The 26,160-nt window shown below is 40.9% G+C and overlaps 1 protein-coding gene across 1 annotated transcript; it reads right to left on the bottom strand.

The window, feature by feature from the left end:
- loxl4 (lysyl oxidase-like 4) lies at positions 1-26,160 on the bottom strand. Its single transcript, XM_080508089.1, has 15 exons — positions 26,082-26,160; positions 24,682-25,027; positions 22,609-22,913; positions 22,307-22,521; positions 14,437-14,475; positions 13,941-14,154; positions 13,676-13,853; positions 9,860-10,014; positions 9,605-9,772; positions 9,104-9,266; positions 8,769-9,012; positions 6,956-7,071; positions 6,500-6,636; positions 3,108-3,219; positions 1-2,574 (listed from the first exon to the last, which is right to left on the bottom strand). Exons 2-15 carry the CDS (start codon positions 25,001-25,003, stop codon positions 2,504-2,506), a joined length of 2,439 nt encoding a protein of 812 aa, XP_080364215.1. The 5' UTR covers positions 25,004-25,027; positions 26,082-26,160; the 3' UTR covers positions 1-2,503.

Below are 26,160 nucleotides of genomic sequence, written 5' to 3'. Positions count from 1 at the left end.
TTAGTATGTGATGAAGTTTTATTGATTCACAGTAATGATGAATGAAGAGGTTCGTGAGTTACTCTTGAGATGAAATTTGCCTTTGACTCAGCCAGTGTTTATCCTCAGTGATCTAAACTTTCCCCAAAGGAAAATGGTAACAGAAGCTTATTGCCTTCATACCTTAAATTCTTAGCAGTAATATAAACATGTGGGCACAGATTATTGTTTGTAGAAATAGTGATACAAAAGGAATACATCACAGCTGAAAAGGAAACTAAATCACATCATATGAAATGTTTTATTCTTTTACTCTTTAGATGAGGTCAAAGTCCCTGAGAGTATAGCTTTTGATTATTATGATTGTAGACAAGCGCCACGCGAATCGCACTCTCAGATTGAAAGACAAAATTAAAACTCAACTGGCCATGAAAAAGATGATATCCCAGCACAATATCTATGGCATGGGCAGTAATACAGCAAAAAGATGAATATGAACCAACTTAAGATATGGAATGGCATATACAGTTGAAAACACATAGAGCATGGTAATATGTCAAAACCAACTGAACACAAACACAAAAGGACAGAAAAGCACATCAGCAAACATTAACTTTAGAATTTTAGGACTGTTTTTTTTTTTTTTTTTTTTAAGCCATTTCCAACTGTAGACCTGAATGTTTGAGCTGGTGTGCTCAAGGCTAAAATATTACTGAAGGCTGCAAATGACTGATAGGACTTCATTTCAAAGTCTACATCATGACAACCCTGTGGAGGATTTAAACAATTAAATATAATTAAACAGTTAAAGAAAATAATGAAGTCTGCAGCTGGATTCATGAATGGCATGTCCACTAGAAAACTGTCTTAACAGGTTTAACTGCAAACACATCAAACACTTTAATGGGTGAAACAGCACCATTAACATGCACTCTGAGTTGTAAAAAAAAAAAAATGGAGTTGCATCATTGTTGGGTGTAATACAAGTTACTTATTCAGCAGAGATACCACGAATTTCAGCAGGCTCACCTACAGGAAAAATAAGGCCACTGTTTACTGTGTATAGAGGAGCTTATTTTTTTCCCTCCCAGACAAACATGTTGTTCTCGTTGGGGAGCGCGAAATGCCAGTTTGTGGTTGGTCCCTGCATAGCTCCCTACAAAAAGACGTCCCTTGTAGTAAAAACTGTACGTACGTATAAGTCACCCTCCCGACTTTTCACTGCTTTTCCGTTCCACTTTCTTATTCATTCTTTTGAGACTCTGACTTTCTTCCAGAGGATCGGAGGATTCTCTTTCCAGGAATCCATATGTAACCATTCAATAGTGTTTCTTAATAAAGCACATGCTATAGCCTCATTCTCAACCCTAACCTTAAGTCTAACCGAACAGACGTAATTAAAAGGCTTTTTATACGCTCTCAAAACTCTGCCTGCCTGCCCACAATTCTGCGGTTTTGTCAGAACAGCTTTCGCTCACATCAGAGAAAAAAACAGTACGCTTACAGTTGTTTAAATAACTAAAATAAAATGAGATCAACAATTATTCATCTGCAACATGACTATGTTTGGTAACAGTTACACAAAAATGTTGTTTTTTTTTTCTTTTTGGCTGATTATGTTAGAAAAAGAAAATCAAAATTTAAATAAATGCGAGCTAACAAAATCTTTACTGAGCATGCTGCGTGTCAATGCATTGAATAAATAAAGTACAGCATAAATAGCACATTGTATATGAAAACTAAACACAACCATATAATTAACTCTCTGAAATGTAAAAATGTATAAAGTTATTTATAGATAAACATCCTTGATAGTTGACCTTGGTGGCTAGTTGAAAACAGAGCAGGAGTAAAAGTAGAATACTGATGTTTAAAAGATAAAGTGCTTTGTTCCATTAAAAATAATGTGTCTGCTTCTTGTATGTACGATATGAAATGCACAGCTACATTTTGTTGAAAATCAAACCAATGATAAAGCAACTACGACACCGTTCACCTGAAAAAAAGTGAGGTTAATCTTTTGTCATACAGTATTGTTAAAGAGCACCAATGGTGAAGGACGGACAATGATCCATTTCAATCAGGACTTTGGAAGAAAACGATAACAAAGACACCCTTCACACGTTCTCAGATGTTGAAACAATCCGACTCATCTGTTGCTGTTTAAGCTGCGACGGCACCGAGGTCTGTCACATGTAACCGTCTCGAATAACTACTTTAAGTTGTCCACATTCACAAAAATCAGGTTTGGCTTGAATTTTTATCCAAAGTCTTCTTCGTTAACAAGAGTATAAAACCATGTTGAACCTCTTTGCAGCTCCTTGTCGTTGGCTTTTTGAGTTGAGAATAGAGGCTCTGCAAAGGCTGCTGCTTATCCACAATGATGAGCAGGCGCCATCATTACGTGTTCTTTGTTAAAGTGGGTCCTAAGGTTGTCAAAGGGCTGCGGGCCATCGAACTCAGCCCACCCTGAATGGTCTTTACGCTCTTCTTGGAAGACCTTTGCGGTGGATTCTGCAGTTTGCTACACAAAGTTATTGGTGATCTGCCTCTGGTGCTCAAACAGGTCTTCAGTCTCTGCGCTATAAGCATCGCCTGCGGAATCAATAAGTCAACATTAGTATTAGGAGAGGAGGAAGGTTAAACAAAACATACTCTTGTTAGACTCTAGTTAAAGTTGTTCTTTTCAAAAGTTTAGACCATTTGCTTTCACCATTTTAACTGCCTAAATTGGTTTAATGGACATGGAAAACTGCTTTATTAAAAGCTGTTTGCAACAAAATGGATGTCATGACACATTGAGTAAAGATTAAAAATGGGGCCTATGACAAGTTTAACTTTCTTTTTCAGGTTTTATGTTCCCAGTGTGCATTACAACTTGTTTGAAATTGTTATTAGAATATTTGCTGACTTAATTAACAAGAGTGAAAATTTCCTCAGTGCCTGGATTGTTGTCTAGTACACTAATTTCCTCACACAGTCCATAAAACATGGAATGTTTATATGAGAATATGAGAAGATTCTTCAATTTCTGTGTCACATTTATCATGTCTGATTGCAAAATAAGTTTGTTTTGAAAAATTTCATAGATGAACATTTCAGAAAGATTCAAACGTTTCTGTCCTCACCTGCGTGACATCCGTACATATAGACTCTGTGGCCGTCGTATTTGCATCGACACCTCATGACATTGTTCATGAAGTCAGACTCGGCCATGTCCATTGATGGGTTGACTTCCACCTGCAACATAAAATAATTATGCATAATGTCTTTCATTGGGTCACAAGAAAATATATTGCTTTGATATGTTGTATACATATCAAAGCAATATGTTTTCTTGCATCTCATTAGTCACCTAATTGTATTCAGACCAATGAATATGTGTTATATTGCTTGCTAGAAAATACATTCAAATGTAAAAATTGTTAGAGATTCCTTAATTAAAAATGGGACTTTTGGCTGGCATATTTTTTAAGTGTCAATCTTTTTCTCATCCATAAAAAGCTGGATACCTTTTGCAAACAGTATTTATAAAAAAAAAAAAAAAAAACATATGCTTTCTGATGGACTTCATTTTAGCACATTGTTTACAGTTGATCTGCAGTAGAGCTTGAGGTACTAATAACATTTAGCAGTGAAACATGCTGTAAAGCAATGCAATGCACAGAAGATAGCTCAAGGGAAACCTGATGTGGAGAAATACAAGCACACATTGTCCAAAAACATGTTAAAAAAATAAAAAAATAAATAAAAAGACATTGGTGACCACAGAAAACATCGTAACTGGTGGCATAAGAAGCTGTGACTTTACAGGGGCGGTTCAGAGAATGTGGTCGCACCAAAAACACTGAGATCGAGCTTGTGCAGAGGAGAACGCGCTCAGCTCCTAACACAACAAAGCAATGCAATAATAAGGGCTTTAGTTGCCTGAAGATGAAGTTTGTTGCAAGCGAGTGAACATTTCTGTGTATGGAATCTGTCTTATTGTGCGTGCTGCTGTGCACTGTACTAATAGTCTGTCATTTGCAGAGCAATTGCTGATACGACCTTTCTCATAATCTGGTGATAATACTGAGAAGTCATTTACTCTAATAGCTGCTCTGTACACTGCTACACCCAGTTAAAGTACAGGTTACAAACAGCTTCACAGGCAAGGAAGGCAAACTACACTAAAAGGAAGAGAACGTAAAAAAAGAAAAGAAAAAAAAGTCAACGCACCAAAAGTGTCTAAAAAATTTTCAGGGAAAATTACAGTGTTGAAGTATGTGAGAGTTTCGCAGCAGCCCCAATCAGATGAATAACGTGTTGCTGAGTGAAAAAGTGGCTATAAAAATAAAAACAGGGCAGGAGGAATTCCTCAGTGGCAAATTAGCCGTTTCTAATGGAAGGGGGGGGGGGGACTAGGTGCTACTTGAGAGAAAATAGGGAGGCAATAGTTAATGTTGGTAATTGGTGTGTGTTTCATTAGCACTGGGTGGTTCAAGGGCAGGCCCGCTGGATCTGTCTGTAAAGCATCAGAAAAGTCTGGCATCATCTGCGCTTTACTAGATAAATGAAAGAACACAGCAGCGGGACGGAAAGCTGCTGTAAAAGCTGTTTGTATTTTTCTAAATCCTTCGAATAAAAACTGCTGTACAGCTTGGTTCACCCAGTGTTTTTCTTTCTTGTCCTGACTTAAGTTTAGCTGCGTACTTTGGCCTCACATGACTGTGGCCTTTTCACCTTCAGAAGTTATTCCAATCTCTTCCACTTTATTATCTCAACTCCACTTCTGTCCTTCTCCATCATTCATTTCTTCTTGACGCCTCCACACTGCGCTGCAGCAGCACACCACTTTATAATCACACCCAACTCGACCTGCTTAAAATACATCAAGTCAGCACATACTTCGTGTGTGTGTGTGTGTGTGTGTGTGTGTGTGTGTGTGTGTGTGTGTGTGTGTGTGTGTGTGTGTGTGTGTGTGTGTGTGTGTGTGTGTGTGTGTGTGTGTGTGTGTGTGTGTGTGTGTGTGTGAGAGTGACAAAATAACTATGAGTAGATTTAATAAATACATCCTCAATAAAGAGTAGCAAAGTGTTAATTATAAGGCTTAGTGTGACCTCTCAGACGAGTGGACCAGCAGTAATAATTATCTAGTTAGACTGGAAGCCGTCTCCCACACTCAGGAGGTAATTGGCGGCGGACTAACATCAGAAGACTCCAGCATGCCACAGTGGGATCAGAGGAGTCAACTAGAAATGAAGGATAATGGGCAATGGAGCCCTTGATGTGTTTTAGTCTCATAGCCACAATGATTCGGCTCAACAAAGAAATGACAGAGAAAGACTTGTGGAGATGACTGTGATGAGGTACAGGCCAGTAGGTTTTACTGAAATAGAAACCTCAAACCAACTACAAAATCCACCTTAAGCTCATGTAAATTCCTTTTTCATATTAACTGAAACTTCCCATCGCGAGGAAGTATTCAAACTATTTGTGCAAACTTCAGAGTTGGAAATTGATGGTTATAAACTCTTTTGTTATAGTACAACTTTTGACTATCAAATTGAAGCAACTACTTTTTTATTTAAAGTGCACTCCCTACATTTTAATTGCTTCCCTTTTTTTTTACATCAATGATGTTCTGCCAGGAATAAAGACGAGTTGAGAACAGTCAGACAGTCTCTTCAAGCTTTTTTTTGCATGATGGAGGTAAAAAGACAAAAAAAAAACATAGTGAAACATTAGTTCAGAAGAGAGACAAAAGAGTGGAAAATGTTTTAATGTTGGATGGATTTCTGTGTCTAACTATTACCTATAAGGCTGCAAAAGGACAAGATGATTGACAAGGGGTCCTATTCAGTTAAATGGGTATATAGTTGCACAACTAGAATAGAATTTTACATTCAAAGTGTTGATTGAACTTTTGTATATGTACTTTGAAAACGTGAATGAAACAAAGCTAAGTGGTCTGCAGTGAGAGAAAGACACACAAAGAGCTTGCGGGTCGGAAATCCATCAAACAGAAGTTCTTACACTAATTGTTTCATTGAAACTGACACACACAGTAGTGTGTCAAAAGTGGTGTAATCCCATCAGGTAGGTGTCTGATTGGACCCCCAAAAAAAATCTCCAGCAGACGATAACAATAAACAAACTGTCAGTGTTGTAAAACTATCTGCTTCATCAAGAACAAATAGTCCTGGAGTCAAATCACCAGAGGGGCCATATCGGAGCATCGTGTAGTTTGTTTTAGATCACATGAAGAGACACAAGTGGCATTCTGCACAAGATCTGTGCTGAGCTCTCTGAAATGTTTGCAAAAGCCTCCCAGAAAAAAAAACAAAAAAACTGTAGGCAAGCTGGATTTACTAATACTGATTTTGAGGGCAAAGCGTGGTCACACCAAAATGAAATGTATCGTACACTCATTTACTTTTTGTTAGTTTCTAAAATACTTTAAGCCCAAACATAAAGGATGATACCGAAAAATAAACCTGTCCGAAATGAACAAAATGAGAATTATAAAACGACCTCTCACCTGGAAGATGTAGTCTCCTGGTCGTACATCCGTCACATCAACCCACTGACAGTCGATGTCGTGGCGATACGTGTCCCAGCAGCCCACAGAGATGCCTTGATCGCCCATATTGTAGCAGGAGAACCGCTTCTGGAGTCCTGACACAATGACATTATTATAAATCACAACATCAAAGCTCATTTAGTGCTTGACACTCCTTTGCCATGTTTAAGAGCCTTTAGCTTCAAGGACTGTGTTAGAATACACACTGAAGGAATGTTGCTTTTTCTCATATGAGCTATTTCATCCATGGTATAACAAGGAAATGGAGAGTGAACAAACAACAACAGCAGCGATTTAATACATTAACCACAAAATAAAAATCTGTGTCGCTGGAGTTGAAATATTGATATTAATCTCCTGTCAATAACAGAGAAGTGTATTTTACTGGGATCAGTGAATGGTGCTGAACATTACCCTCAGGGCAATATGTGTCCTCCAGACAGAAGCTGGCCTTGTGTCCCTCTGCAACCCTCGTGCCGTTAAGAGTCAGCAGATCGTAATGTGTGAACACTTCGATGCTGTGGTAGTGCCTGTGACAACAGAAGGAAAGATCCAGGTGAGAGTGTGTGTGTGTGTGTGTGTGTGTGTGTGTGTGTGTGTGTGTGTGTGTGTGTGTGTGTGTGTGTGTGTGTGTGTGTGTGTGTGTGTGTGTGTGTGTGTGTGTGTGTGTGTGTGTGTGTGTGTGTGTCAGTGAACACTGGCTCCCCTATGGCTCATATTATCCTAATGACCTCACTGCTCCTACATGAGCATGGGTGTCACCGTGACACCTCGCACAGAAGCTTGTTTTAGTGCCAAGCTCGGCCGAGCTGTTGACTCACATGAAGTGAATGGAGGGCTTTGAAACGCACATGCACAGCTCGTGCGGCTCAAGCAACGCACGGCGATAAACTAAAGCAGACTTGACCATGCGTGGGCCACCCTGTCCTTTGTATTGCACTCGAACCTGTGGTGACTTGACTGGTTAAACCGTCATGTCCAACAATACACGCTCCAGGGCAGCTAATAAAAGTGGAGAGATGACCAAACAACTTCTGTCCAATATTCACTCAGCACATATTTCACACCAGGCTATACAGGTAGCTGTTTACAGTTCCTCATCTGACTTGAAAGTCATCAATTATCCAACTCAAATCAAAAAGTACAAACAAACAAACCTCCTCAAATCCAAAAGTAACATATTTAATCTATTTCCACCTAGTACAAAAAGGCTCTTGTGTTAAATATTCATGTTGCTTCCTGCTGTTTCCTTTTTAAACCATCTGGCATGTCAGTTTAGCTTGTTTTGATTTTGGGCAGCAACTGAATGCAATTAAATTAAATATAACTCAAATTACTCAACGTAGAGGCGTCTGTGCCATTATTGCACGCACAAGCAATTTTGCATGAGGAACAGGTGTTTATCTGAGTATTTCTGACAGCCTCTAAAACCCACAGTTCACCTGTATCCAGAGAAGTCTAAACCACCGTTTTCGCAACCACTCAAAATGTCCACTTCCAAAGCCACAGCAGCCCACATATAGCAAGTCAAAAAAACTCAAACAAAACACAAAGCACAAGATCATCATTATTGCACTTATGGTAATTTGAGACCAAACAAACTTTAATTGAGCGTGCTTCTCCTGACAACTGATTTTATGATATTGTAGCAAAATCATCTGTACTTTCTAGTGTTTACATCAGTGCTGTCTAATCCAGCTCCTTGAAGTCCACTGTCCTGCTTCATTTAGTGGTGTCCCTGCTCCAGCCTGCTAACAAGCTGCTCATTATAGTCTGCTGTTTAGAAGTGTGGACACATCAAAAGCCTGCATGAAAGAAGGCCCTCCTGCACCAGTGCCATTATTTTTGAGTGAAATTACCAGTGTTTTTTGTTTAATTGCATGTCGTCCTGACACAAAGACTGACTTTTATGTCCATCTGTGTATTTCAAGCATGGCAGACACAATAAATGCACTAATGGAACAAAAACAACATAAAATATGTAATTGCCACAGAGAGAAAATGCATCTCAAATGTAATGTCTATGGCAGGAAAAAATAGGGGCCAAATGGCTTAAAACGAAAAAGAATCAGATAAAAATGATAAACCTGATTTTGAACAGCAGCCTTCATCACTGGCCTTATTTGAGAGAAACATGGTGAACAGAGGTGGCTGCCATTATAACAGTTTTTTTCACTACCAGTCCTCATTGTACTCCACCTCTGCACATACATCAGGAATGCTCTACCTGTGGCACTGGTGCCATGTCCAGCTGTCTTTTGTTGCTTTGGGTCTGAAATCAGAACGGCCCAGGTTCATGATGCGAGAGGAGAAGCGCAGCAGGCGCCGGTGGCCGTAGGGCCAGTTCATCCGTGCAGCAGAAGACGACAGGCAGTTTTCCTCGTTGGCACAGGTCAGCAGGTGGAGAGGTCGATCCTCCAGGTAGGCCGTCTCCTGGACCAGCTGGGCGTCCATAACGAGATCAGGCGCCGCTGAAGAAGATTCAATGCGTGGCTGATGTTATCATTCAAAAAGAATCAGACGAGCACGCCGAGTGATGTAGTTAAAAACCACCCAACTTACTGTCTGAGCAGCTGACCCCTGCAGCCTTAGTTCCACCTCCTCGAGGGCAGTGGATGTGGTTGTTGCGACGACACTGCTGAATTGAAAGCTCTGTGCCCACGCAATGAGTTCCGGTCAGAAGCACTTCGGATGCATTTGGGTCACCAGTCCAGTACCAGGTCTCCTGTCAAAGAGGGGGCGTGAAGAGGAGACATAGTGAGCTTGTCAGATTTTTTTTGATCATTTATATCAACAGTATCATAGCTCAGTGTCTACCACAGTGAATACAGGGGCTGTGACTATGGATTATTCGCCATGTGTTCACTTCATTGTTGCATCAATTACTCAGACACTGCAAATGGGATTTTAAAGAAATGATTCTTCTGACCCTTCAAGTCAGACATTTGCAAGATGACAATAATAGTTTTAGCAGTGGGAGTGTTTGTTCAATAAGGTCACTTCAGAAACTTATGGTTAGGCTTTCAGAAAAGTTACGCTCTTGAGATCAGGTGATATTGTTACCTGATGAGCACTGGCAGCAAAGCCGAATCCGAGCTGTCTGCAGACCACCATGGCCTCATTTATGCCCCAGTTCTCGCTACAGACCAAGCCCCAGCGTTTACGACCCCCAACGTCCATCAGCACCTCCACACGTCCTTCTGACGGGACTCTGCCGCCAGCAAGTCGCACCTAGACATCCAATAGATTAAAGAATTAAATGGATCAGGGTTTTAAAGACATTTGTCCAGGTATTATTTGACAGTGTAGTTTTTGTACCGTGTTTTCTGTCCCAGTTTTCGGAACGTTACAGCGAACTGATGCATCCTGGGCGTGTTTGAACGTCCACGGTTGGACTTCTTGGAAGTAGCAGTCTAGGATGGAGCGCTCTGATCCCATACATTGTACATTGTTCATATGGATAGGTCCCGTGCCTGAATAGGGAGGAGGAGATGTGGTAGATTTTAACACTCTACTGAAAAAAAATAATAAACCGAGAGATTTGGAAACCAGAGGAGCACAGACATAACTGAGGCTTTCTTGTGGTTGTCTGGGGCCACCCAACGTCAACACAAAGGCATTAGAAAGATTTCATCACGCAAAATAGCACACACAAGTGAGAGTGAGGCTCTAAAATCCCTTCGCATGAATAAGCGTTCTCGCCCAAGCTTCAAAACCGCAATGAAAAGTTCTCGTCTGCCTTGACAAAATGCTCCCGCGAGCCAAGCAGCAGCACCACCAACATCTACTTTAGGCATCTGTCACACCTCATTACCACCATTGTGTTGCTTTAGGCAAAACAACAACATTGAGTGTAGTCCACCACCCTGGATGGGCAAACGAGGGCAAAATCCGTGTTAACAATATGAAAGACTTTGCGCATACTTGTTTGTCATTTAAACCAAGATAATCTCTAAACAACATGAGAAATGATGAGGAAAAGCATGGAAACATCTGGTGCCGGAATGATGACAGTACAGGAACAAACAGAGCAAACTATGGCTTTGTTGTAAAACAAAGGACACAAAGTGCGCAATTGGAACGGAGGCAGCATTGAAATAAACACAACCGGCACCACAAAAACTGTGGGAGTGAGAAAAACCTCCAAAAAAAAGGCGTAAAGGAAGATAGTCAAGAAATGATTGCAGCCTAACCCAATCGGTCTCTGTGCTGGTTTTGAGAGATTGTAGGCCTTCTTCCATACTGGTCACCAAACGTGGGTTCATATGTATGAAAAAGACACATCTGAACCACTTCCGCTACTATCTGAATGGTAAAGGCCACAGACTAGATCCAAACTACCACTATTTAACTTATCAAGACAAACATGGGGCCCATTTGCCGAACCTCGAAATGAACATCGACACAGTCTATTTAAGCCCTAGTTTGGGGAATCCACGAAACCAAAAATAAATTCCAAGAGACTGGCCACACACACGCTTCACATGCGCACAAATACAGACAGGCTTTCAGGGTGTTTCACTCCCTGTATGTATGCATAGCGTGCTATGTATATGTCCTTCCCCGGCTAAATTATACAGTGAAATCACAATGTTGGTCAAGAGAGGAAATAGAAATGTGGTCCCTGTAATTAAACTCGCTGATGAAGATGATAAATGTAACAATGATGGGAGTTAAAATGTTGGCAAATAAAGTCTGTATAGAACTGCACTTTTTCTTCGCTTTTACTCTCTCGTATATACATGTGAAGGACAGACAGCAGAAATGCAATCAAAGTGGCACATTGCACATGTGGTAACTTCAGTTTGGGATTTACAAGAAAATAGTTCAGTTTGATTACTGTGTAATTACAACTGGCAGGTGCGAGAGATCATTTTATAGATTAGAAAAGTGTCTCTCGTGGATGGAAACAGGAGAAACATTAGCATCCTTCTTGTTGAGAATAGCACACATAGTTGGTTAGTGGTTACAAGGAAAACTCCGTTTTTTTTTCCCCTCTCTGAAATTACACACTGATTTAGGCACACTAAAACGTGTGTAGTGTTTTTCTTTCCAGCTTCTTTCTTTTTCTATGCCTCTAATAAAAACGTCTTGTCATCTGATCTGTTTCCTACCAAAGAGCAACATGTACTTAAGTTTGCGAGTAAACCCACTTCGGGAGACATTTATCATCGGGAGTTTTACATTTTTACCTGTGATTTAAACAGGAGTTGTCACGTCACTCAACGCGAACGCAAGTGCATATGTGTTGGAACAAATCAGATGTGAGGCCATATTTGAAGGCAGAATTTCTGACTGGTAGACAGAAATTGTGCAAGTCAACCGCAGCCATTATCACATTATCTCACGTAACCATCACAAATAACTCAGCGCACTCCTGTGGGGTCTTGTGATTCCAGCCTGATGACACAAAGATTTGATTGAAATCGTAAGCATGTTCCACTGATAGAAAATGTCTGAACGTAACCGCTTTGTGTGCTGACAGATGCAAGCACAACATTTTGATCAACTGAAGCTTTCAGGGTGTCTTTTTCAATTGCTTTTTCCATTAAAGAGCACAACTACATCTCTTCTTACAAGATACAATACTGTGTTTATATGTCTTACCAGAACATGGAAACTCAGACAACATAAAAAAAATATGTTGAGCAGGTTACGTGTAAAATAAAGCCCACTGGAAGATGAACTGAAAGTCCATGCTACCTGCATTAGTAGTGTATATGTGAGTATAAGCTTGATGTCAAAACGGTAAGCGCTGTGCTGTCTGCCTGACAACCTGAGCCAAAGTTGACCCCAGAAATTAAATGTCTGGCTTGACATCCTGAGTTTGTCCATATTAAACAGCATTTTGTATTCTATACCAAGTGCCTCTTGTTTCTTTGCCTTCTCATTCGAGGGTAAAGAAATACATTTAAAGTCAGTAAAATGCATCATAATTGGGAAGTTTGCTCCATGAGTCACTGTCTGGCCATAAATTCAGAATCAGAAATATACAAATGAATGAATCGCAAACTGAATTTTGGGTTTTGAAAAACTAAGTCGACCATTTGTCAAAACCGACATACCAAGGCATTTTTATTACATGCACAAACAGCCACAAAAGATTTACACATAAGTTGTACATAAGCACATGCACAACTGCAGCTTTGTGGTTGTGGAGAACCTGTTTTAGGTAGAAATGTTAAATGTCTTCGCCCTCTCCTGACAAATTAAACACCTCAGACCCAGAATGCTGTAATTACAATGAACCTGAACCAAAACTGAATGACTGATTGAAACCAGATGACAAGGCGTGTGCAGACCATTGCAGACAGTCTCCTAAGGACAGCCAACTAAACCACACTATAGGATATATAAAAAAAAAAGAGAGGTAAACGATATAACATCATGGGCAGAATTGTTAATTTAAGAGGTTCAAAAAGGTAGGAATATACGCTGTTTGATCAAATGAACAGCTACACCAGCAGGATATCGGCCCGCATTTCATCTACATCAGCATGATTAGAGACTACACCCAAGTCTGAGGCAGAGGGTAAAGCAGTTCTCACAACTTGTGAGGGTGGAGACACCGCTGGCACAGCTGGAATCTGACTGATTCTGTGTGTGTCACCAAAACTGGACATTTGAAATTGAAGGCAAAAGACCACAGCACTCAGTGAGTGAATTAAAAAGCTTGCTTGGCTCGAGTAAGATTATGTCTCTGGCGAGAGTTACCGAATGCCAATGTAAACCACTGTGGCTGATAGTATTTCATTTTGTGTGTGAATGTGCGCGCGCATGTGTATGGTATTTGAGCGGCTGGAAGTCCTGGCACAGGACGCACATAATCACAGCTGTCGATACTGCAATCAACACATTTGCAGCTTCACAACGTAACATACACAGACAGACAGACAGACACACACACATGCCCACACATTATCTGATCAGCTGGTGCAGACGGGCGCGGTGTCTAAAATAAGCAAAACATATGCAAAAGACTCAAAAAGTCTCCCTGTTGTTTGTGGAACAGCATGAAGCATAATAAACACATTCTAACCTCGCAATTGCGGATTCCAAACAGCCAAGTTAAAAGTGTAACAAACTTTCAGCCAGTGCAGTATGACAGTGGGCAACTGAAGCTTCTCCTCCTACCTTGACCCATAAAGGCTCCTTGCAGGGCATCCTTGGCAGAACCGAAGCCCAGTTCTCGGCACACCACGCTGGCTGCGGGTCTGTCCCACAAGTGATCCACGATGGTTCCCCATTTTCCTTCTCGGAGCACCTCCACACGACCCTCGCCCAGTCTGGGGCCGGCCTTCAGACGCACGGGCTATACAGGACAGGCAGAGGATATATACGTGTGTTTTTGTTCTCACACTCAATGTAGATATTGTGCTGATGCAAACCAGCAACTTACCACAACAGGATAGGGGGCCTGGGGTCGTCCCGAGGAGATGCGAGCAAACTGAGGCCCCGGGATACACTTGACCACAGCGTGTCTCCCATTCTTGCACGGAACGGGACTACGAGGGATGGACAGCTGCCCCAGGCACTCTGACAGGCTGTTCTCGGTACCCCGACAGTTCACTTTTTCTACCCAGAATCCCTTCTTCTTTGCCATGATACTCAGCCTAAAACATCAGAAAAAGGCCAAATTAAGACCTTGATAACTCAATATATAGTATTTTTGACCGAGTTCGCGTAGATAAACAGTAAACAACAGAAAACGAATGAATGAATGAGTGTTAATTTGCTACATCAGATCTTAAATGGTAATGTTTGCAGGATATGAATAAGCCGGACATTCAAGTTGTGAGGTCTGGAAGTACCTGTTACTGTATCATGTCTTGTTACAAAATGTCTAGTTTCTGGCAAGGAAAAATAAAATGGGACACAGCTGTCTTTTTTATTACCTTGTTGAAGGATCCGCGACCTTGGTATCCCATATTTTCCTGTAGGGGAGCAGAAATTAGTGTCACATTGAGTCTGTATATTTTCTGCGGTTGTAAACACACACATACATGCAGATGACCTGGATAAGATATTCTGTTTAATCTACTGTTTCTTTTAAATGTAACTCAATAATAGTGGAGGGATCGTTTCCCCCCGCAACGAGCAGCAGCACAAACACAACAACTTGCTTGGAGAGGCGGTGTTACTGGAGTAGTTAAAATGAATCACACAAGTCGAAATATAACTTCTGTATATAAAGTCAGAATGAGCTGTGCATGTGGCTTTGTGGCAAGTGTAGTTTAAAGGAAGAAGGTACTGTTCTTGTCATCTTTCAACAACTTTAGTTTCTTTATTTCTTCATGGGTTCAGTAGCAGAGATTTCCATCTGGCATGTGGGGCCGTTTTCTATTTATTGTGCTTACTGTGTTTATGTTTAGAGAAAGTGGCCAGTGTAGCTTCCTGTGTCAGGCAATGCTTAAGTTTGTACACTGATATAAAGATGTTTTAGATGGAAATTTGCAATACAATTTAACCTAAATTAGAACACATCACATGCAAAACGCATATATTCCTGGCTTCCCAATGCTTGTTGCAAAATAACAGAGTTGTCTACATAACTACAGAACATAAGAACTATAAACAGGTTTAAAAAAAAAAAAAAAAAGATATTTTGAACTATGTTGTTAACCTCCAAAGCCACAAGCAGTCCGAAAAAAATCACGACATTCAACATTGGTGAAGTACAACATTTCTGGGAAAACAGGGTTTGACCAAGCATGTTACACAAACAAAAACTCTGGCATTGGGCTGCGCTGGCTGTCCAAGAAATGCACAACACAAAACGGAGATTTATGCATTGGCAAGGCTGGCTGACTTGAGAAAGAGAGCGATGAAGAGAGGAAAGCCTTCTGTTGTCTCGGCAGACATGCAAAGCAGATTTGCCTCAAATACCATGCCAGGGCAATCCTTAAACCGCCGCAAAGTGCAGGCACCATCAGCAACTCGTTCTCATTAATTACACCAAAACACTCACAGACACAAATGCTCTGACCAGAAAACACATTCAAAGCATATACAGTCTGCCAATGCTGGTTTATAATCGGTGGATAAATACAGGTCTGACAACAGAAAATATACAGTATTTATATATAACAAATACTCAGTTTGGGCTTTTTTTTTTTCACAAGTTCCATTCAGTTCAGTTCTGACAGCAACAAAACTAGAGGATAGAGTTGATTAAAGACAAGAGCATGAAGTAAATCAAAGACTAACAGTGGAAAGTTAATTCAAGACAAAAAAAAAGCATATTTCCTGATTTCTTAAAAATATTTTAAAAACAAAACATATGCATATAAAGTATCTTTTCAAGCTGGATTTTTATGGACATCATCACAGCATCGCAGGTGTGGGCGACTTAAAAGGTCTTTTCATGCTGACTAACATATTCCCCAATGCTGATTTCAGCAGCGTTGCCTTTAAAAGAAACAAACACATCAGAAGATATCTGTATGAAAGTGAAGGCGGGTCAATATTTGTATTTCTGACTTGAAACTCCAGACATTCCTGTAAAGGTAAGGCACAAGACTGAAAAACAAACTGAGGATGTTGGAATCAAGAGGATCATTGTCAGCAACATGATGTTATGTTGATGGTTGCGTGAAGTCATGGACTGCTGACTGCACACTTTCCACAATCACATAATAACTTGTTTCCTGATGCTGTAAGTAGTCACAGGGAAATAAGATCTTACTGCCCCGGAGCTAAAAATACAAATCATCTCTCATCATAAGACTTTCAGTATGTGTACATGCTATCAAAAAAGCTTTTCAAATTATATATACTTTCAATTTGGCAACAATTATTTAACAAGTAGGATTGTGAAGCAGATTGCAATTTGTTGATACTATTTTGAAATAATTAGTCTTCAATTGAAATATTTGTCTGGCCCATTTCAAGCCCAGATGTAGTTCCAGGTAGCTAAATCAAGACATTAAATTATGAACATCTGTGAAGTAAATGGGCCACACGGTGGTATAGTCGTCGTTTCCAGTGCTCGCAGATTGCTAAGAGAAAATCCATTCCATCAATGCTCAAAAGTGAACATATGGTTGCCTTCCAACTCAAAAGTATGAAAGGCAAAGACCGTAACTACAACGGCTTGTTACACATGAAACATGATGGCCGATGTCGATACTGATTTGCACTCTTCGCACATCTGAAATGTTCATTTCCACCTAATCTGTCTGCAATATGTTCTAGCCTTAACTTGTGAATATAAATGTTTGTGACTGTCTGTCTCTTTCTGTTTGCCTTGTGATGGACTGGTGACCTGTCTGCTGCATGTCTGTGATGTGAATGTTCTGTTCACCATATCCCAAATAGGCTCTATTGGATTGAAAGCTTGTAAATGTGGGAGAGTACATTCATTGTTGTACTGTACTCAAGAAACCAGATAGAAATTATTTGGTGTGTTATGTTGCTGGAAGTAATCCTCAGAAGATGGATGTACAATGGTTATAAATGGGATGGGAACGGTCAGCAGCAATACTCTGGTGGGCCGTGGTGTTGAAACAATGCTTGATTAATACTAAGTTGCCCAAATTGCGCCATCAGAAAATGGCCATGGGATTTGGTTGTCACAAGTGATTATTTGAGTTACTGTTGAGTATAATCTCAAACTCGTCTGGCATCAACAAGGCATTTTTTCACAGAGAAGAAAATGAAAATCCCAGAAAATTGACAGTTTCTGAAACACTCAGTCCACTCCATCTGGCACCAACAACCATGCCATGTTCAAAGATACTTATAATACTTTTTTCCCCCATTGTCATGCACAGTTTGAACTTCAGCACCACACCTTGACCATGTCTACCAGCCCAAGTACATTGACTTCCTCCCACGTGATTAATTGATTAAGTAGTTATGTTAACATGCAGATGGCCGAGTCCTAAAACTTGTGACAACCAGAAAACCCCATCAAGGCATACATTTGAGTCAACTTCAAGTAAAGCTGCGTTGCAATGTCACGAGATTTGTGGTGAACTGTGTTTCACTGTATAGAATTTAACACTTGTTCTTTACAGTGTCTTGAATTGCACTTGTAAAATATCTTAAATGTGTCTACCATGTGGCTTGTAGTACCGTGGAATAGACAGCGAGGAGCATTCACCAACACATTTTCCGATGAGGGAGCACGTCTGTGACTTGTTTGTGACCTCACCACAGACAAATCAGCTAACCAGTTTCCCTCATCAGAAACCAAAACTACTACTACACAGGCTATAAATGATACCATCAGGTCTTTTATTTGATTGAATTATATGACTGTTTGTCAAGTTGAACCGCAATAAAAAGCCTAAATATTGTAAAAGATTTAATAATCAGCAACTTATTCTGTTTAAGCCTAATTCTGCAAGTTTAAGAGGCAGCTTGGGCTTCATAAACAAAATGTGCCTGGATCGTTGTTTTTTTTACCTCCATAATGCCTTGTTTCACCAAACAGTACATCCTAAGCTTGTTGAGCAAAGAAAACCGAAGCTAATGATAGGGAGTAGCACCTGTCTGTTAAAAGATGAGCCTTACATCACTCTTTGGGTTTCATCACCCTCTCAAGACTCAGTGGCTTCGGTTTTTAGTCGTCTCAAGTTGAACTGAATGATCTCACTGAGTTTATTTCACATCAAATCACTGGAAGGACCTGAATATCACAAAACCCTTTCGGGACGTTGCATACGTTATGTTGGCTCTGCAATTTATAGAAATGTGAAAGGCGGCAAAAGATTTTCACTGTTTACACAAATGTAATGTTTGCGCCATATGCAAGAAATAATAAACAAATCAAAAATAACAACCCTTTCTGTCACTGTGCCCCCCATGGGGATTAATAAAGTCAGCTTTCTTTCAATCTTACACAATGTCTGAAAAACCCAATACTGCAAGATGAAAGGACATTTCACCTAAAGGCCTTAAGTTAAACGTAATTTACAGAAACAGCAATAAGTTTAATAGGACTAGTATATCCCTGTGCCATTCACTACAAACATTTCATTTACTGTATGTTTGTTACAACAAATTGATTTTATGGTTGAAAACAAGTCCAAAAAAAATCTAATTCTACGATAATACAATCCTGACAGTTTGGATGTCAATATTATCACAAGTGGGTCAAATAATCATAACAATGATAAGATTTTAACCTACTTTGACTGTCAAGGTTAAAAAAAAAATGCTAGTTATTTCCATGAAAATTTTCCATTACCATGTCTCAACTCAAAAATCCAATGTCCACAGTCTGCTTCTCACCAAGAAAGACACAGTGGCATAGATATGACAAAATTAGAAGATGGGAAAATAAATTAGAGAGAAGGGCAGAGAGGAGGATCACACAGACATCTGACAGGAAAACCAGATTCGGTCACACATAATGTCACCCAAAAGCCTGAAAATGATACCCCAATCACAGAAAAGATTCCGCAGAAAACATAATTAAACATAAAACCCTGGGTTAAGTCCCAAATCACCACAGTGACAGAGAAAGACAGACAGCTGCTGACACAGCGGGCAGCGCAGCAAACTGCAGCTGTAATTGGCTATATTTCACACGAGCAAGCGAAAATCGGGCTCGTCTGACTGCTGCTCTCGTTCTTTCTCCCCATCTCCTCTTTCTCTTGTTACGCTCTTCCTGCCCCCTTTGCCAAGTCCGTCTTACTCTCTCTCACATACAGCTATAATTGGGGGTGTTTTTTCACCCTCAGCAGAAGCCCTGGAGAGCTTTGGTCCTGACCAACTTGTAATTACAGCATCTTTAGAGTTTCATCCAAGAGAGACATGGAGCTGAGAGACATGGCATGGTCCAGGATTTCTAAGAATGGGCCGAGTGACTTGGGGAAGAAGAGGGGTTCTACTGGCTAAAACGCCTGGGCTTTATCAGCAACTGGTAGAGAGGAAGTTGTTACATGAATACTCAACATACTGTCACAGGCCCAACAGTTGGTTTTTCTGCTTTCGTGTTCTACTTATCATCACAAAGCGGTTATCTTAGTCAAGTTAAAATGGCAATCCTTCCATTTGCCCACATGTCCAGGGTGCAACTGACCAAACTGCTTTTCTATCATCTGCGTGGTTTTTATGTTTGGATAAACATCACATGTGCAACAACACATCTCGATTTAGACATTTTTAACAATCCATCACAGTTTTAGAAACCAAATATTGCTAAACAAACTGCAATATATTACAGGCAGCAGAAACAGAGAGGCATATGTTCAGTTCGAACCAGCTGGAAGTCGAAAACACACTTCAAAGACGGAGCAAACACACATCTGTGGAGACGGAAAACAGGTACAGATTTGGAAACACCAACATCATCATGGTTCAAACCAGAAAGTGAGGCTTCAGCAAAACACCAGGTCATACTCAGGACAGACAGACCAAAATGTATCAAGTCACACACCACTTCCATGCCAGGACCTTATAATTTACACACGTAACAAAACAAAGAAATCATTGCTATGGCATACATTTCCCAGACTTCCATTGTTTTTGTTGTGGCTTTGGTCAGAGACTGAAAGAGCAGAGGGAGCGCTAATATTCAAGTTCCTTTTCACAACCTCAGAGGAAGATTAGAAACACCATCTCAAAGCAGCAGTGAGCAGATTCCCACAGGGCTTCGATCCAAGCCCTTCAGGCTACAGCAGCTCCGTCCTCTTCTGTCATATCGGCCTTCTTGGTAAGCAGCCAAATATCCCCTGTTGTTCCACAGATCCACACATCTACGTCCTCTCTGAGCTAATACATATGCTTATCAACAGCAGTTTTGGTTTGTTTTGGTTTTCTTGTACAGTAAATCTAAACAGGAGCAAAAGATCAACAAGATTTGAGAAAAGCATCACACCTGCAATGCGGAGGAAGCTGCATTCTACTAAACGGCCCAGTAGAGACAGTGTTCGGAGTCAGACCACGTGGTTTTTTAGCAACTGCTCATTCTGAGAGCGTTTTATGACAGAAGATATGACACAGGATTATTTCATCCTCCAACGGTGGAATCCAGTTATAGCTTCACTGTCATCCAATAACGCGGGAGTGCAAAGGAGATGGCTTGACTCAAGGGCAAAGCGGAAAATACAGTAATACACTCAAGTGAGTGAGTGTATGCCAACAGTGACGGTGTGTAAGTCAATAAAAAAGTTAGAAAAGTGTATTAAACAAATAAGTTCCCCTTTGACACTTACAGCTTTTCAGTGGCAAGTGGAATCTAGCACCTACAGTTCATAGCAGACGTTGCGGTCCGTCACCAGTTGAGTCCGACTGATCTCAGCTAAGAGCAGGATGAAATTGCTAAACTGTGAATCACCTATACTCTCCAGGAGTAAGATCCAACTGGGTCCCCCTTCCACCGAAACTATTCATTCTCATAATAGCACCAGAGTAATTTTCTTCCTATGTGTGGTCTTCCTGCGGTTTAAAAACAGAACCTTCCTCAAAACCACAGGCAATGCTTTATTCAGGAAAAAAAAAAGAAGAAAAAAAAGGCTTAGATCTCTGCCAAAGAGGCAACTGGAGACACACAAAGGCAATAATGTAAGCATGTATGTAGCGGAATGCAAGCTTGGATATTGGTGAACATTTAGTAAAATAGTACTTGTATTTGAAATGATAGGCAAATGCTTTGATGTCAGTCTTAAAACTGTCACTCATAAAACAGTAAGTCTGAAAGGTTTTCTTTTTATGACTGAGTGTTTCTGCCCCCCTTTTCCAAGATAACACATATTAATGTGTGTGTGTGTGACAATACTGAGAAGTTTATATTACAAATGTGTTTATGTTACAAATGTGAACGCATCAGTCATGCTGAGAAAGTCCTGGGAGCCACTGTAACAACTATCGTATGGGCACAAATCTTTGGTAGTTTTAGGGATTTTTGTTGACTTGAAAAATGGTCGAGGAATTATGGTTATAAGAATATTAAAAAAAAATGTATAATATGATATAATTTTTGCATATTAATATCAATTATCCCTTAAGATGTGATCTGAAAGCTTTGGTAGCATCTGACAATCAAACACTTGGTCATTATTCATAATTTACTTGCTGTATTTATAAAACTGTACATGCTTTCAAGCCATTGTACGTACACACAGAGACACACATGCTGTTGCTGAAGTGAAAAGTGGGTTAAAAAAAAAAAGGAGGGGAAAAAGGGAAGAAAGGTGGAACAAATCTGCAGAGGATTTCCTGCCAGTGATACTCGATACAGACCATCATGCCGTCCTCAATAGCTCCCACTGTCTCAGTCATGGTATTGATGGGACAGTTAAAGCACAATCAGCAGTGATATTACAGCTTGGCATGAGACTCTAAAAGTGAAAGTGAGGCTGTTTGTCCAAAAGTTGGGAGCTGGAGATAGCATCAGAAGGGGAAAGGGAGCGAGAGTGAGGGAGAGGCAATGAGGCGTGAAGAGGTGATTTGCCTAGAGAGAGGTGTAAAGAAAGGGCTGCAGAGAGAGGACCAGGATCCCTTTATCATCATCCCATGGCCAAGGAAGAGAAGGGGGACCCAGGGACGAAGAGGCTGGGAAAGGAAGATAAGCCCAATGCAAACCCTTCAGAGTGGCTCCGAACTGGACGCTACTGCTGTGTTTTTATTCTTCAGGATGTGTTTGTATTCAGTTAACAAGGGGGGCGGGTGCCGTGGCATGCCAACCCACTGAAACACAGTCTATAATCCAATGTTTTGTTTTGGTTTTTGTTATTTCTTTTATCTGAAACCTCCAGGCCATAAAAGCAAACTGTGCAGCTGTCAGTGAAGCTTGTAGGGAAGAGTCACACTCACTTGTACGTTTTCACATTGTGCTGAGTAGCCTCTGGAAAGCCAAGCATCCCGCACACAACTCGGCTGCTGTTGAGACTCCAGCCCAAGTCACAGACTTGTCGCCATCGCCCAGCGTGCTTCACTTCCACCACGCCCTCGGTGATGAGGCTCTTCCGCTTGGTCGCCATGAGAATGGGACGTAGACGCACCTCTTCAATGCGAACTTTACTGTGGCCCTTGCAAAAAGATAAATATCAAATCTACTGTCAGAAAACTTTCAAGGAACAGCACTGAAATAAATGTACTTCATAGAAAAGCTGTACCTGGTAATGATGGTGGTGTCTTTGGAACCTGGGGGCCTCATATTGATGTCCATTTCCATAATATCCATATCCTGGATACCCTTGAGTGGCCACATGGCCTTGCCACTGAGCTGCAGTGCCACCCTGAGGTCTGCTGGCCGCGGTGTGGCTTCTGGTCGCTGACTGATTGGGCCTGCGCTCAGGGGCACACACAACCCCCAAGTCTTCAGAGTGTTTACAGTCATTCACCCCCCAGCCGTTGTGCTTGCAGTCCTTCAGGGACTTCTCCGTGCCATCGCAGCGTACATTGTCCATCCATATTGGGCCTGTAAAAGAATTAACAATGCATAACTTAATTTATTGTGAATTTTATGGAATATTCAATGGACGGACTTGGCAATGCATCTGCATAGCAGCTCAAATCAGTTTCTAAATACCTAACACTTGGCTTTTACTGGCATGCTGATATACAAGGCTGCACCTTTGCAGGGTGTTTAGCAGTAGATACATAGTATTTCACAAGGCAGGGTGCTGTAGATCGTGCTCTCTGGATCCACTCAACCTTCTCTTTAATTTGGATTTAAAGCAGCAGTAAAGAATGTCTATAAACCACGGCAAGTGTTGCACAACTCTGGCAAGCCAGTGCTGTCATTATTCTAAAACAAATGCCTTTTTCAGCCCATATATTTGCTCTGACGGCCTGGCAGAGGACCTTAACAAGATGTAGTCTCCAATCCGACAACAAGTTATCTTTGTCACTTTATGATGTTGGCTATTTTGGAGGTCTTAATTGGTGGTCTGTTTATGAAGCCATGCACTTGAGTTGTGAGCCAAGCACAGGCATGACCGTTTCTGAGGTGACAGGTTCGCATCAACTTCTCCAGTATGGCTGCCTGCCACGATCAGTCGATGAAAAGGTATATAAAGGAATGTTAATCTATTTGGCTTGTTCTTGAGTTGCAGGGAAATGCTGATACATCACTGCCTTTCAGTGAAGTGTGTCAATGAAGCTTGTCCCTTAGCCAGCATGAACATTGGCAAGGCAGTGTCCAACTAAATGAACTGCAGTCCCCTTTTAAAATAATTACACTTGCACTTTGAATCACATTAAATTCATTCAGTAATCACCACCGTAAGCTAACCTCCTGCCTCTAACGTGTGAGCTATCTGAAACTTTTTATTGTTAAAAATCATTCAAAGTAGATTCTGGGGCTTTACAAAAGCTGCCAAGTTAAGTTGAATTCATATTTTTTTTAGTTTACATTTTTCTCAGTTTAAAGAACGCTTACAGTGGCAGCTGTACTGTGGTGGGTGCAAACAAAACCTGTTCACTTAACGTGCTTTGATTTGAAGACAAAACAGTTATTCAATCAAGCAAAGACAAATAATAATATCTGGTTGGTTTTACCTATAACCTATACCTTTAATAATGTATCCAGGGAGTATATTGAATCCCCTATTTCAGTATTACTTCACACATGTCATATAGCAGGGTGTAATTGACTGGGATGGACAGTGGGTGCATGTAATTTACCCAGAACACACCAGTCATCCTTTTTTCAAAAGAAGTGCAGAAAATATCCCCATGTACCAAATTAGAGATACATATCTTTTTAAGAAGTATATTTGGAAGCTGTTTTATAGTTTGCATGATTATATTAAAAACAAAGTGAAAAATATTTTGCTCAAGCTGGGATGTGTATGACTAGTTATTCAGAACTTTGTGTGTGTGTGTGTGTGTGTGTGTGTGTGTGTGTGTGTGTGTGTGTGTGTGTGTGTGTGTGTGTGTGTGTGTGTGTGTGTGTGTGTGCGCGTCCAGCAAGACCTGAAAATAGAGATGTTATTTTGAATTTGTATTTAGATTTTCTATCCAGAGTGGTTTGAGAATCTTTTTTTGAATTTGTGTCATGTGTTATATTGTTATATTATTTTAATGCAGTAGAGGCACAATTGAATGGATTAAAATAATGAAAATGTGAGAAGACTTTGAATATAATTTAAATTGTCCAATTTGGGTTGTTCTCTGTAATAGAAATCAAAGTTTTGGTCACCATAATTGCATGACACCGCTTGGTACAGCACGTGCTCTCTCACCTGCCCCTTCTCCATACTTAGCGCTGTGCGCCCACGTGACGCCGCCCTGGAAACCCAGCTCGCGGCACACCACGTTCGCCAGCTTGATGTCCACTTCGTCATCGCAGACGGTTCCCCACGTGTTGTTGTGCAGCACCTCCACGCGTCCCTCGTGGGCTTCTCTCGCAAAGTTGCCCGCCAGGCGCACTTTGGCGGCCGGCGCGCGAGTCGCCCTGCGCTGGGGTGACGTGGTGCGCCGAGGCTCGGCGCGAGCTTGACGGGTGAGGGACAGCAGCGCGAGGAGGAGGAGGAGGAGGAAGCTCAGGCAGGGGGCGCGGGTCATCGTCGTGACAGAGGAGCAGCGGGTCTGCATATAAAGTTTGGAACACTGCATCAATCTGTTTGATGACATTGTTAATTTCGTGAACAGCTTCTAATTGAAGCAACACGCGATTTTTTTTTCTCTCTTTGACAAGCACATTCTATTAATGTAATTTCATTAATGTCCATTTAACACAGGTCACACAGTCAATGAGAAAAAATAAAGTCCTTCATTATTTAACAGACTGATAGTGACATCCTCTGGACAAAAAGGTTCAGGTAGACTACAAAGGAATTCATCCACTTGTTCTGTCTTGATATCAAGGTGTCCTGAAATGTTACTCTCACCGTTTCTGCACATCCTACAACTTGACTCTTATTGTAATCCCACTTTTGTTTTCAGTCATTGCAGGAGCGTCAACCTGGCTCTGATGCCATGCCAAGCAAACTACATAAGAAAAAAAGTGAAATTCTGTGGTGTCAAACATAGGTGTATAATTAGAATTACACAAGCACACTTTACCGTGGCAATTTGCGTGCGTTAACATGCCTCAGGGGTAAGTAACCAGACAGGAACACAAGGCAGATTTTAACTGGAGGTGAACAAGTGTCTCAAACATCAACACAATGGTTGGGACTGATTTTAAATAGTATATTCCTGGAGGCCACAGGAGAAAGCACAGCAGCGTAAATGCGAGATATGTTTGTCTGAAAGTATAAGATGACAGACCGAGTACAAGTAAACAGTCTGCGAAGCAAACAGTAAATCTAGTTGTACACATGAATCAGTATACAGAATGTGGTTTTGCGGAACACTGAATCATAAAACAAACAACTGGCAATTTGTTTTCCTGCAGCTACTTCTATCCTACTGTATTTTGAAATGTATCCACTAAATGTACAAGAATCCCTCATAGACTGAGGCACCTTGCGTCTGCATTTCATCCCTTCAAACACCTGTTACACGTGGACTCTGATGTACGTATATTGACAACTAATTAATGAGTTTGGGGGGGGGGAAATATTAAAAAAACAAGTAAATAATTATTTCACCTTGAACAAAAATTAAAAAGGAGAAAGTAGAGTGGCAGTTGACTCACCTGGCAGGCAGCAGATGTTGCAGTGGTGGATGTCACTGGCAAGGGGAGAGTGACTGAGTGAAGGAGTGTGTCTACTATG

Source organism: Blennius ocellaris (genome assembly GCF_963422515.1).
Source record: "Blennius ocellaris genome assembly, chromosome: 13".
In the NCBI taxonomy this organism is placed as follows: domain Eukaryota; kingdom Metazoa; phylum Chordata; class Actinopteri; order Blenniiformes; family Blenniidae; genus Blennius; species Blennius ocellaris.
The sequence above is the reverse complement of the archived record's forward strand: the minus strand, read 5'-3'. Positions and strand labels throughout refer to the sequence as shown.